This window comes from Schistocerca nitens, chromosome 1, assembly GCF_023898315.1.
Source record: "Schistocerca nitens isolate TAMUIC-IGC-003100 chromosome 1, iqSchNite1.1, whole genome shotgun sequence".
Taxonomy (NCBI): Eukaryota; Metazoa; Arthropoda; class Insecta; order Orthoptera; family Acrididae; genus Schistocerca; species Schistocerca nitens.
This window is the reverse complement of record NC_064614.1, coordinates 786,981,518-786,996,001: the sequence shown is the minus strand read 5'-3', so window position 1 is coordinate 786,996,001 and position 14,484 is coordinate 786,981,518. Positions and strand designations below refer to the sequence as shown.

The 14,484-nt window shown below is 47.3% G+C and overlaps 1 protein-coding gene across 1 annotated transcript in view; it reads right to left on the bottom strand.

Moving 5' to 3' along the window:
- The window catches only part of LOC126203756 (uncharacterized), a 1,215,674-nt gene that overhangs the window by 47,212 nt on the left and 1,153,978 nt on the right, over window positions 1–14,484 (bottom strand). The window contains exons 4-6 of the mRNA XM_049938159.1: window positions 8,551–8,739; window positions 8,379–8,457; window positions 7,921–8,060 (exon numbers count right to left, since the gene is read on the bottom strand). Of these exons, the coding sequence (XP_049794116.1) occupies window positions 7,921–8,060; window positions 8,379–8,457; window positions 8,551–8,739 (408 nt within the window). The remainder of the gene's footprint in view (window positions 1–7,920; window positions 8,061–8,378; window positions 8,458–8,550; window positions 8,740–14,484) is intronic.

The window sequence follows — 14,484 nt, the reverse complement described above, 5'->3', positions numbered from 1 at the left end:
GTGCATTGTCCTGTTGGAACCGCAAGTTCCCTTGCCGGTCTAGGAATGGTAGAACGATGGGTTCGATGACGGTTTGGATGTACCGTGCACTATTCAGTGTCCCCTCGACGATCACCAGTGGTGTACGGCCAGTGTAGGAGATCGCTCCCCACACCATGATGCTGGGTGTTGGCCCTGTGTGCCTCGGTCGTATGCAGTCCTGATTGTGGCGCTCACCTGCACGGCGCCAAACACGCATACGACCATCATTGGCACCAAGGCAGAAGCGACTCTCATCGCTGAAGACGACACGTCTCCATTCGTCCCTCCATTCACGCCTGTCGCGACACCACTGGAGGCGGGCTGCACGATGTTGGGGCGTGAGCGGAAGACGGCCTAACGGTGTGCGGGACCGTAGCCCAGCTTCATGGAGACGGTTGCGAATGGTCCTCGCCGATACCCCAGGAGCAACAGTGTCCCTAATTTGCTGGGAAGTGGCGGTGCGGTCCCCTACGGCACTGCGTAGGATCCTACGGTCTTGGCGTGCATCCGTGCGTCGCTGCGGTCCGGTCCCAGGTCGACGGGCACGTGCACCTTCCGCCGACCACTGGCGACAACATCGATGTACTGTGGAGACCTCACGCCCCACGTGTTGAGCAATTCGGCGGTACGTCCACCCGGCCTCCCGCATGCCCACTATACGCCCTTGCTCAAAGTCCGTCAACTGCACATACGGTTCACGTCCACGCTGTCGCGGCATGCTACCAGTGTTAAAGACTGCGATGGAGCTCCGTATGCCACGGCAAACTGGCTGACACTGACGGCGGCGGTGCACAAATGCTGCGCAGCTAGCGCCATTCGACGGCCAACACCGCGGTTCCTGGTGTGTCCGCTGTGCCGTGCGTGTGATCATTGCTTGTACAGCCCTCTCGCAGTGTCCGGAGCAAGTATGGTGGGTCTGACACACCGGTGTCAATGTGTTCTTTTTTCAATTTCCAGGAGTGTATATTGCAGAACGCAAGAAGTTTTCTTGTCTCTCATTCCTATTGCCGACAGCGTGTTCTCCTTAATTATGTCTTCTATTCGTTCCCCTACTATAGCGTTCCAATTAACCATATTACGAGTATTAGGTTTTCATCGCCGCTTACGTACAGAATAACCTATTCAGTTTCCTCATATACATTGTCTCGGCATTTGTTGCTTTTGACGTAGGCGTGTATACCAATTCCATAAGATTAATCCTATCGATGAACTGTTTACAGTAACTCACTCTTTTCCCTACCTTCCTGTTCACAACGAGATCTGCTCAAGTTATAAAATTTTCTTCTGCTGTTGATATTACCCTATATTCGTCTTGATATCTTTTTTTCCATTTCACTTCACTGATCCTCTGTATATCCAGACTAACGCTCTGCATTTCCCTTTTCAGATTTTCTGGCTTTCCTATCACATTCGGACTTCCGTCATTCCACTCTCAGACCGGTAGAAGATTAGTCATTCGTTGGTTATTCAATTTTTTTTCTCATGCTTACCTCCCCTTTGGCAGTTTCCTTCCGAAGATCTGAATGCGGGACTAATCCGGAATATTTTGCCGATGGAGAGATCATCATAACACTTTTTCAGTTGCAGGCCACATTTTCTGTTGATACAAATTACATATCTTTGAAGCTGTGGTTTTCATCGCCTTCTTGATCATCGTGCCGTAGATAATTGCTGATTCTTCCGTCATTAGTCTTTATTGACAGTTTTCCACACCAACGGCAAGAGGGCGTCCCGAGTCTCCATCAGCTTCTTTGACATGCCCGAGAATCCGCTGGGAGATTTGAGTGTGACTACTGACACCAGAAGTTTTTGGAGACCATTGCTGACAATTGTTTTACTCGAAATATAAGCTGTGGCTACAATAGAATCTGTGGTCTAGGGTCATTGGGTTAACAGTAAAATACACTATCCGCAGACCTCGGTGACATTTCTATGTAATTTTGTTGATACTTAAGGAGTTGGATGAAACTTTCCAAGAAAAGAAAGATGGTAGTGAACATAATGATAAGCCACTGCCGGCCGCGGTGGTCTCGCGGTTCTAGGCGCGCAGTCCGGAACCGCGCGACTGCTACGGTCGCAGGTTCGAATCCTGCCTCGGGCATGGATGTGTGTGATGTCCTTAGGTTAGTTAGGTTTAACTAGTTCTAAGTTCTAGGGGACTAATGACCTAAGATGTTAAGTCCCATAGTGCTCAGGGCCATTTGAACCATTTTTTTTGCTAAGCCACTAAGTACGATGATGCGGACTGTAAAAATTCAGTGTTAAAAAAAAGTGATTGTCTTCATGAAGATCAATATTATCGAGAATTTATTTTGTTTTCGCATACGTTAATGAGGAACGTATCTAATATAGTTAGTTAAAATAACTAAACTGTAAAAGTATAGTATACATTTTATATAGGATACGTTTTACGGATAAGGAAAATACCCCTTCCAAACGGTTAAAAACGAATAAAAACAAACGATTTTCAAATATGGGTTTGTTTCTACCACAGTCGGTACATTGAGTAAGCTGTGAAGGAAACCAAGCAGAAATATCGAATGGTAATTAAAGTTCAGGAAAAAGAAATAAAATCTTTGGGGCTGACGGCATTGGTGTTCTGTCAGGTACGGCAAAAGGGCGTGTAAGATCTGTTGAACGGAGTGAAAAGTGTTACGCAAAGAGATTATTAAATGGACATCAGCGAAAGTAAAACAAGGGTTTCTGAATGTAGTCGAATTAAATCAGATGATGCTGTGGGGTGGTAAAAGTACATAAATTTTGCTATTCAAGCAGCTAAACAACTGATGATGGTCGAAGCAGGTAAGAGATAAAATGCATGCTGATAATAGCAAGAAAGACTTTTCTGAAAAAATTTATATCATTGAATTTAAATATATCATGGTTACACATTGTTAAGTCATTATATCAACGTAAACATGTGCACAAATGTGCACTGTTATGCAATTCAACATCTAGCAAGCATCAGTGGAAAGTTACGTGGTTTTTAAGTGATTTTTTTTTGTGACAAACCTGTTTTTATTTTTGACAAAGCTGTGTGGAATGTGCTACATAATATCCACTATAATGTCAGCATTGCGTATGTGCTGACATAACGAACTATCTGTTCTAGGTAATTTCCAGAGAAGGCATTTAATAATATTTGAAAGGGTATCTTGTCAAGCGCACCGCTAACAAAACTATAATTTTCCTAATTGATTGTTGGTTGGTTAAATCCTCCATCAATGATAACAGTATGATCCAGTAACTGAACTTTTTTAAAGTTTTTAATTACATCAGGAGGCGACAGAAGAACCCAGTCACCATTTTGCTCTCAGTCCTGCGCCCTGCTTGCCCAAGCAGTTTCGCATGCAGCTTCAGTTTTTATCTCGGTTGGTTTGAGTTTCCTGTCTGCTGCGACAAATAAACAGCGTCTATTTCCCATTAGCCTATCCTTTCGATATACATTTAAATTTTCCCCAAAAATCTCACTGGTATCAATTTCAGGTTTCAAACAGATTTCTGTACCTAGTACACTGGTGTCCAAAATTAAAGCAACAAACCACTATTTCCCCGTCCTTTGTCTAATTCACAATATAATCATACAAACTGTCAACAGATGTCCGTACGATCGTGTTCTGCACGGAAGATGTCATTCCGATTGACGGGCAACCAGGCCAACGATAACGTCAGGGCTCCTACAAATTGGGGTAGTGTTTGCGGGTAGTCCCACATCCAGAATCGCTGTGTGCACAGTCACAGACGGTGCAGTATGGCACAGAGAGGCCGCCTACCAGACACTCTGCGGTGGAGACCCATAGGAAGAATGGGAGCAGGATAGTCGCAAAGTGATGTGGCCCCATAGCTTAATGTGAATTGTTTTGTTGTTTCTCGGATGTGGCGACAGTTTATAGAGAACGAAACTGTATGCCGACGACCAGGGCAGCTCCGACCACGTGTGACATCCGAAAGAGAGGACTAATATTTGGCTGCAAGGGCATAACGGTACCACCTTAGTACTGCATGGCAATTGACATCTGACCTCGTAGCATCCACTGGACGTGTTGAATCGAGGCAAACGGTGTACAGAAGACTTCAGCAGAGTGGTCCTTATTGTCAGAGATCTGCTGTATGTCTACCTCTTCGCGTCTTCACAGAATGGAACATCTAGAGTGGAGTCGTCGATATGCCACCTGGACCGATTTGCTCTGGAGAGTGATTCTCGATGGATTTGCATGTGGAGGGAACGTGGAACACGATTTCAGGACCAAAACACTGTGGAAAGAGACCGATATCGAGGAAGATCCCTGTTGGTGTGAGCAGGGATTATGTTGGCCACTCGAACCCCTCTTAATGAAATTGCACAGCTGAATCGGCAGGTTTTAGGTGCTGTCAGGTATCTCGATGAGACCTTGGGGCCTCATGTGCGGCTGTTACGAGGTGCTGTGGACCCAGACGTCGTATTGATGGACGGGTGCTTGTTGTTTTCTTGGAAACAGAAGATATTGCACACCGGCGTGGCGTGCTCACTCTCCCGAATTGAATCCCAGAGAACATGTCTGGGATGCACTAGGGAGACGGGTTCATCATGTCATCCACCAACCACTCTGCAAGACTTGCGTGCAACTCTGCAAGAAGAACGAGCGTTATTGCCTCAACGTGAGATTTATGACATCGTTCAGGACATGCCCTGTCGTTATCAGGCCTGTATTGCTGCCAGAGGTGGTCACGCCCCATAATGAGCACATTGACCAGTAGTCGGAATGTGTGTGCAAATCCATTAAGTCGAAAAAAAAACGAAGAACATTTTTGTCTACCGTTACGCATCTTGCAGTTGTTTACATTCTTTATTTTTTACATTGTTTCTACGTTACAATCACTTACATTGTTTTGTGGGAAAATAAACGCAACCTTGCAAAATTTCCGTTTGTTGCTTTAATTTTGGGCACCACTGTATTATATGAATTTCTCTGCGTTTCGGGAGCTCTTCAAACTCTGGCACTTTGTTGTGAATGTTTCGACAGTTACAGGGTAGCTACTATAATTTTAATACTCTCTCCTGAGAGGGGGGAGGACATTGTTTTGGATCTTAAACTTATGCTTCCTATATAACACAGTGCCACTAAAGCTATTGTTCGATGTGCTATGATCTGGGGAACTGCCAAAACTTTATGTAAGAAGCATCATAAACTTCTACAAGTCAGCAGAAAAGGTTATTAAAGTAGGAAAAGATATATCTAGACATGCGTTCAGAATAACTAAACGACTGAAGCAGGGATGCTGTCTGTCTCCCACACTCATTAAGATGTATGTGCAGAAGGCACTGAATCTGTGGTATCGAATGTGCATGGGCATGGCGGTTGAAGTAGAGAACCAGTGTACGTACACACTTTTCTACGCTGGTGATTAGATCGTTGCAGCAATCGATGAAGAGAATGTGTCTTACATGCTCAGGAAGTTGTTGGAAGAGTGTAAAAAGTCGGATTCGAAAATCAATTTTGAGAAGGCACAATAACTATGTTGCGATGAAGAGGGAAGTAAGATGCACATTGACGGACTTCTTATTAAAGTGAGTAAAGAATTTAAGTACCTTGGTAGTATCCTATCACGTGATGGAAGATGTGACAGACACCCAACAACGGATGAAGCAGGAAAGTGCGACTACCCAAAAATTAGACCCTGTACTTTGGTCCTCAAAACTGAGTTTAAAGGTTAAAATTCGTTTATAGAAATCCATCGTCGAACCAGTAATAACCTATGGGAGTGATTGCTGGCAACTCACAGAAAGAAATAAAAAGAGAGTCAGAGTTTTAGAAATGGACCATCAGAGAAGAGCCTGTAGACTTTCCCGACTTTACCACGTAAGAAATGTGAAAATAACAGAAAGGGCACAGAATCATTGTACACTACTGGCCATTAAAATTGCTACACCAAGAAGAAATGCAGATGATAAACGGGCATTGATTGGACAAATATACAGTATTATACTAGAACTGACATGTGATTACATTTTCACGCAATTTGGGTGCATAGATCCTGAGAAATCAGTACCCAGAACAACCACCTCTGGCCGTAATAACGGCCTTGATACGCCTGGACATTGAGTCAAACAGAGCTTGGATGGCGTGTACAGGTACAGCTGTCCATGCAGCTTCAACACGATACCACAGTTCATCAAGAGTAGTGACGGGCGTATTGTGACGAGCCAGTTGCTCGGCCACCATTGACCAGACGTTTTCAATTGGTGAGAGATCTGGAGAATGTGCTGGCCAGGGCAGCAGTCGAACATTATCCAGAAAGGCCCGTACAAGACCTGCAACATGCGGTCGTGCATTATCCTGCTGAAATGTAGGGTTTCGCGGGGATCGAATGAAGGGTAGAACCACGGGTCGTAACTCATCTGAAATGTAACGTCCGCTGTTCAAAGTGCCGTCAATGCGAACAAGAGGTGACCGAGACGTGTAACCAATGGCACCCCATACCATCACGCCGGATGATAGCCAGTATGGCAATGACGAATACACGCTTGCAATGTGTGTTCACCGCGATGTCGCCAAACACGGATGCGACCATCATGATGCTGTAAACAGAACCTGGATTCATCCGAAAAAATGACGTTTTTCCATTCGTGCACCCAGGTTCGTCGTTGAGTACACCATGGTAGGCGTTCCTGTCTGTGATGCAACGTCAAGGGTAACCGCAGCCATGATCTCCGAGCTGATAGTCCATGTTGCTGCAAGCATCTTCGAACTGTTCGTGCAGATGGTTGTTGTCTTGCAAATGTCCCCATCTGTTAACTCAGGGATCGAGACGTGGCTGCACGATCCGTTACAGCCATGCGGATAAGATGCCTATCATCTCGACTGCTAAGGATACGAGGCCGTTGGGATCCAGCACGGCGTTCCGTATTACCCTCCTGAACCCACCGATTCCATATTCTGCTAACAGTCACTGGATCTCGCCCAAACGCGAGCAGCAATGTCGCGATACGATAAACCGCAATCGCGATAGGCTACAACCCGACCTTTATCAAAGTCGGAAACGTGATGGTACGCATTTCTCCTCCGTACACCAGGCAACGCCGGTCAACTGCTGTTTGTGTATGAGAAAAAAAAAATGGTTCAAATGGCTCCGAGCACTATGGGACTCAACATCTATGGTCATAAGTCCCCTAGAACTTAGAACTACTTAAACCTAACTAACCTAAGGACATCACACAACACCCAGCCATCACGAGGCAGAGAAAATCCCTGACCCCGCCGGGAATCGAACCCGGGATCCCTGGCGTGGGAAGCGAGAACGCTACCGTACGACCACGAGATGCGGGCTGTGTATGAGAAATCGGTTGGAAACTTTCCTCATGTCAGCACGTTGTATGTGTCGCCACCGGCGCCAACCTTCTGTGAATGCTCTGAAAAGCTAATCATTTGTATATCACAGCATCTTCTTCCAGTCGGTTAAATTTCGCGTCTGTAGCACGTCATCGTGGTGTAGCAATTTTAATGGCCAGTAGTGTAGTATTACGGATAAAATAGAAGAAAGACAGGTAGGATGATTTGGACATGACAAAAGAGTATATGAAGACAGATGGTCCAATAGAGTAATTTCATGGCAACCTCAGGGAAGGATAAGAAGAGGAAGGCCACTGAAAGTGTGGCTAAAGCATTGTAGAGAAGATGAATGGAAGAGGATGAGGAAAAAGGCGAGATCGAGGCATTTGGCGACAGAGATGCGGATGCGGCAACCCCCTCGCCCCCCCCCCCCGTTCCCCCACCCCATTCCCCCATCCCCAACAACGAATGACATAATTTGGAGTTTCCTTGTGTTGTGAAATCAGATGAATCGTTTTGAGACACGCTGTACACGAAGTACAGGACGGCCCCTCTGACGATTTAACGCGAATAGGAGGACGAGACTGACCTTTGCGAGGAAGGCGTCGACGTCCTGGATGTCGTAGCCGAAGCGCGAGTGGCGGGAGCGCAGCGGCTTGTGCGAGGCGCGCGACTGCCGCCTCTGTCTGTGCTGCATCAGCGACGGCTCGGAGCGCGCGCGCCCCGGAGCTGCGGGCCCGGCGGCGTGCGCGTGCGCGTGTGCGTGCGAATGGCCGTGGCCGTGCGCGCCGTACGGCAGGAGCGCTGCCGCGGGCGTCGGCGGCGTAGAGGCGGCGTCGGGGGCCGGCGGCGACGCGGTCAGCCCCGGCGGCTGTGGCGGCGGCGGCTGTTGGTGGTGGTGGTGGTGGTGGTGGTGATGGTTGTTGTGCTGGTGGTGGTGCTGGTTGGCGGCGGCAGTGCCATGCGCGGCGACGGGCGAGCGCGGCGGCCGCTCTGGGCAGGTGGCCGCCACGGCCGCCCCCGGCGCCGCGTGCCTGCCGCCCCCGCCGCCGCCACCGCCGCCGCCGCCGCTCCGCAGAACCCAGGTGAGCGAGATGCGAGGCCGCGAAGGCCTCTGGCCCATGTCCTCCGGCGGCTGCGCCTGCGGCTGCGGCCGTGGCGGCGGCGCTGCGCTCAGCTGCGCCTCCCCTGCCCCAGCTTCGCCCCCGCAGCCCCCGGCTTCCTCTTGCCCGTCGCCCTCCTCCTCTTCTTCCTCTTCGTCGCCGTCGTTGCCACCGCTGCCGCCCCCGCCGCCGTCTCTTCCGTCGTCGGTGTCGCCTCCCTCCTCGTCGCTGCTGTTGTCGGTACTGCTACTGCTACTGCCGACTCCTCCACTACCGCAAGGCCCCACAACATCCGGAACGCCATCCTGTCGACACAACCAGTGCAACAATTGATGTACAGAAATTCTGTTAAGTTCCTCGACTCCCAACGGACTTTTCTGCAGAACAGCTAAAATGCCGATCGTGTCAGCATATGATATTATCACTAATATGCATTCAAGGGGCATTCAATAACTTATGCAACACTTTTTTTTCTGAAAGACGGTTGGTTTTATTCAGGGTTCCACTTCGAACGTGGTCAGCTGATTGGATGTCACTTGTCATTCGTCTGTATGTGAGATTTCCACGCTCCTAAACATCCCTAGCTCCACTGTTTCCGATGTGATAGTGAAGTGGCAACGTGAAGGGACACGCACAGTACAAAGCGTACAGGCCGACCTCGTTTGTCGACTGACAGAGACCGCCGACAGTTGAAGAGGGTCGCAATGTGTAATATGCAGACGTCTCTCCAGACCATCACACAGGAATTCCAAACTGCATCAGGATCCACTGCAAGTACTGTGACATTTAGGAGGGAGGTGAGAAAACTTGGATTTCATGGTCGAGAGGCTGCTGATAAGCCACACATCACGGCGGTGAAGGCCGGCCGCTGTGGCCCAGCGGTTCTAGGCGCTTCAGTCCGGAACCGCGCCAATGCTACGGTCGCTGGTTCGAATCCTGCCTCGGGATGGATGTGTGTGATGTCCTTAGGTTAGTTAGGTTTACGTAGTTCTAAGTTCTAGGGGACTGATGACCTCAGATGTGTTCTAAGGGACTGATGACCTCAGATGTTAAGTCCATAGTGCTCAGAGCCATTTTAACCATTTTTCTGGCTGCAAAACCTTATTTTTCAACATAATTTCCGTTCAATGCGATTATCTTCGCCACCTAACTGGGAGAGTGTGTATGCCCACGTGGTACCACTCTGCTGGTCGACGTCGAAGCTACCGTCTTGCTGCATCAAGAAACTCCCAATAATCCACGTATTGCTTCCCGCAGAGTCCATTCTTCATTGAGGCACGAGGTGGAAGATAGAAGGTGCAAGATAACGGCTGAATGATGGACAAGGAAGAACAGTCAATTGAAGTTTTGTGAGCTGCTCTCGGCTCTGCAGACTTGTCAGATGTCCAGCTGAGCAGCGAGGTGTTTCTCTGTGATACATCGTTCACCTCAGATAAGAGTTTCCATACTTTCAACACTCCAGGGTAACAGCTGTGTGCCATCAGCTGGCACATGGGGGATCGGACAGATTTACGAGACCTTGCCACGCGACACCTCGCTCAATGACTCACCGTGCTTTTGTTCACTGCCAGGTTTCCATAGACATCCTGGAAGCGCTTGTAAAGATACAGACAAGATTGTAGGTACGGCAACCACAGCTATAAGTAGTCATCTTGGGTATTAATAAATCGCTTAAGCTGTATTTAGTCCTTTACTTCTAGAACAGCACCGGTTTCGTGGAACTGAAAGCCACCTATTCAGGTGAGCATGTAACTAAAACATTACAGCTAAAAAGCTCGGAACTTTGTAACCAACATCGAATAAAACAGCCGGAGTCCAATGTAGTGGGCAACACAGTACGCGGCCGCGCCCCTGTTCGCGACTGCATATAGACCGGAGAAGCGGACTCACCCACCGTGCGGCTTTTTTCATTCCACGACACACCTTCCTTTAGCGATGTTTTGTTCTGGCGAGCAACGAATGTTGGTTACAAAGTTCCGAGCTTTTTAGCTCTAATGTTTTAGCCATATGCTCATCTGAAGACGTGGTTTTTTGTGCTACGAAATCGATAGTGATCCAGAAATAAAGGACTAAAGACAGCTGAAGTCGTTTATTAATACCCAGGATGCTTATGAATATCTATAATGCTCTGGTCTTCTGCCAAAAGAAACTCAAATGGTTCAAATGGCTCTAAGCACTATGGGAATTAACATCTGAGGTCATCAGTCCCCTAGACTTAGAACTACTTAAACCTAACACACATCCATGCCCGAGGCAGGATTCGAACCTGCGACCGTAGCAGCAGCGCGGCTCCGGACTGAAGCGCCTAGAACCGCTCGGTCACAGCGGCCGGCTAAAAGAAACTTAGTTCCAGCTCTCTACTTGGACAGGTGCCGTGTTGAAAGCTATGCATAGCGCCGTCACAGACAGAGCGGAAATATTTCAGGATGTCCTGCTAGAAATTCCGCACTTTTTCAACCGAAACTGGGAGAGAAAAAATGTGTTACATCACTTATTGAACGCCCCACGTAAATACCCAATAGATAATTTTTTTCTGCATAACAACCAAAGTGGCAATCGCATCAGGAGCTGGTGTGTTTCAATATTATACACAGCTACGTTCCGCAATTTCCAACAGACCTGCCCTTCCCCCTTACTGGATAACAGCCGTGGCGCCTGTATCAGGAGCTGGTCTGTTGCCAGTATACATAAATTTAACCAAGTTCCTCAAATCCCAATGGGCCATCCCCTTTTCTGCAAAACAACCAAAGAAACGACTGTATCAGGAACTAGGATACCTCCAAACAACAGCACATATCTGTCGACGCAGTCTCTTACGTCTCTCCATGCTCTGCCTCAGATGGGTAGAACTTTGATAAGTTTCTGGTGCTTTGTACGTGACTTTAGACTTAGAACAATGAAGACGTTATCACTACTTATCACAAAGCAGGTAACTTTGAGAATGTTTTTACGGTAAATTACCTTCGAACTATACTACCTGGTCAAAAAAAGAATTAGCAAGAAGGGGAGGCGGAAACGAAATGAAACAAGAACTTATCAATAAGTACCCACTTATTAGAATGAGCTTTCACTTCTTTTGGCCTTGATGCATGCACGAATTCAATTACGGAGGGTGTCATAAAGCCTACGTCCGCCCCGATAGCTGAGTCGTCAGCGTGACGGATTGCCGTCCTACGGGCCCGGTTTCGATTCCCGGCTGGGCCGGATATTTTCTACGCTCAGGGACTGGGTGTTGTGTTACCTTCATCATCATTTCATCCCCATCCAGCACGCAGGTCGCCCAATGTGGCGTCGAATGTAATAAGACCTGCACCAAGGCGGCCGGACCTGCCCCACAAGGGGCCCTCCGGCCAATGACGCCAAACGCTCATTTCCATTTCCATAAAGCCTATACATCCTCTCCTAACGTAAGCGACCTTTACGACTGAGATGGTCCCATACGTGTTCTAACGGAGACAGTCTGGGCACTTTGATGGGCACAAGAGTACCATAACATCGCAGTTATATCAATTTTTTCAGTCTCCACAAGTTGTGATCTGAAGCCACACCTGATGGCTCTCCGCATCATGACGCCAACAGTGACATCACTGTGAGTCTCCAAAACATTCGACTAATGGGATCTGTTCTCGGCTCGCCGCCTACTAGCCCACAGTGGTCATCTGATGCAGTGTACAAGTGCGATAAATCGATGAACACTATGCGACTCCATTCGTTATACCTCATGCTTCCCAATCACGGCTTCACTACAAATGCAGCCGTTTGATGAACATATTTTCAGGCAACTGTTAACAACTTCGATATACTTGGAAAAATGCATGAAGAACACAGTGCTGCCTTGTAAATTATTTATTCATAACCAGTTTGGATAATAGACCATCTTCACAGTGGAAGATATGGCCTAGATGTCATCTGATGTTGTCAAGTCTTCAGCCAGCGACAGCAGGTGACAGTCAGGTTGCTACCCCACCACCGTCCGGCACGTATCCAACCACGTCACCATTGGTCATGGGGGCCCTTTTCGAAGCGGCACTCACTACTGAAGAGAATTCTATACTAGTCAATGAGATCGAAGACGTGTCTGGAGACGCAGTGGTGGACCACCAATCTGACTGTCACCCGCCATATGGCCCTACAATCAGAGTGATGGTCCGGGAAGCCATTATTTTTTATAGCAGGACCCCTTTGGTTGTCATCTGCGGGCCCTTACACAACACTGATTTCGAAGATATTCTACGCCCCGTTTTGTTGCCCTTCGTGGCAAGCGATCCTGGGCTTACATTTCAGCAAGATAATGTCCGCCCGCACACAGCGCGAGTTTCTGGCTAGCTTCCTGCTTGCCAAACTCTACCTTGTCCAGTGAGATCGCCGGATCTCTCCCCAGTTGAGAACGTTTGGAGCATTATGAGCAACCGGCCGCTGTGGCAGAGCGGTTCTAGGCGCTTCAGTGTGGAACCGCGCTGCTGCTACGGTCGCAGGTTCGAATCCTGCCTCGGTCATGGATGTGTGTGATGTCCTTAGGTTAGTTAGGTTTAAGTAGTTCTAAGTTCTAGGGGACTGATGACCTCAGATGTTAAGTCCCATAGTGCTTAGAGCCATTTGAACCATTATGAGCAAGGCTCTACATCCATCACAGGATTTTGAATATCTAACGTGCCAATTGGACAGAGTTTTGCTTGACATCCATCAGGAGACCATCCAACAATGCCAAGTTGAATAACTGCTTGCATAAGGGCCAGAGGTGGACCAACGCGTTATTGACTTGCTCAAATTGTGAACCTCTTTCTCTTGAATAAATCACCCTGTTTATCTGTACACGTACATCATATCTACCGATTTCCGTCCCATTCGTAGTGTGTCGTTTTTTTCTTTTTTTAATTGTCTTAGAGTGCATATTGGTTGACTCTTATAGGAACATACTCTCTTGGAACTTTAACAATAGACCACAGCGTGATGCACAACGCCATTCTTGCAGTGTCTGCCACTAGAGTTTATAGACTCATTTGAATCTATAACATAAAATGTGCTCCTTCTCTTTGGATCTACTCTGTCCTCAATCAACCCTATGTGGTACTGATCACCGACTGACGAGTAATATTAAAGTATTGGTCGGATGAGTGTTTTGTAAGCTACCTCCTGCGTTGATGGGCTACATTTACTGAGGGTTCTTCCAATGAATCTCAGCCTGACGCCTACCCTAGCCGCGATTCATTTTATGTGCTCGTTCCACTTCAGATCGCTCGGAAAGCATACTCCTGGGTATTTACTGCGTCCAGTGATTGCTCTGCAATCGTGTAACCATACAACAATGACCGGTGGTAGTAGCTGATAGCAGAGGACTGTTTCTTCACTGTGGTGACAGTAAATTGCTGGGACTAGTGAGGCTAAGTGGTTGAAATAACTATGTAACGTGAAGAACATCCAACAATGGAAAAAGTAATGCAATGTAATTTACATTGTCTACGCTGTAATCATAGTATAATTGTATAGCTGTAATATAATTCAGTTTAGGCACTAGGCAAAGGGCTTTATTGGAACGAGTAAATCGAATATAAGGATTTATACAGGATGAGAAGGGAAACTGGCCGTGCTATTGTTGAAGGAACTACTGCGGAAATTGTCTAAATGATTTACGAAACTACAAGGAAAGTAAATCATGCTAGCCAGTATTACTATTACTTCTAAATACACGTACTTTTTACACGCTTGTGGTATTAACGATTCTTATTATGACAATATACTGCTTAAAGGATAGCCTCCGACCATGATTATGAATTCTCGTGTAAATAAAGTAATCATACGTTCGTATGGTCCGGTCTTGAAGGTTGTATGATGATGTCTCTGTACCACTTTGTATTGTACGATTGCTGTGTAGCAACTGTCAAACAGTACATGCTAGGATCAACTGTGTTTGGTTATCTTTCCAAATGTCCTGAGCTTCACGCATAATTACTTTTTGTTTCCGCAGTTGTGAGTTCATGAGTACCTTGACTGGTTTGAATTCCTTAGAGGCTGGTTGAAAAGGTCCACGAGCAAAGTTTCGCCTTGTAAAC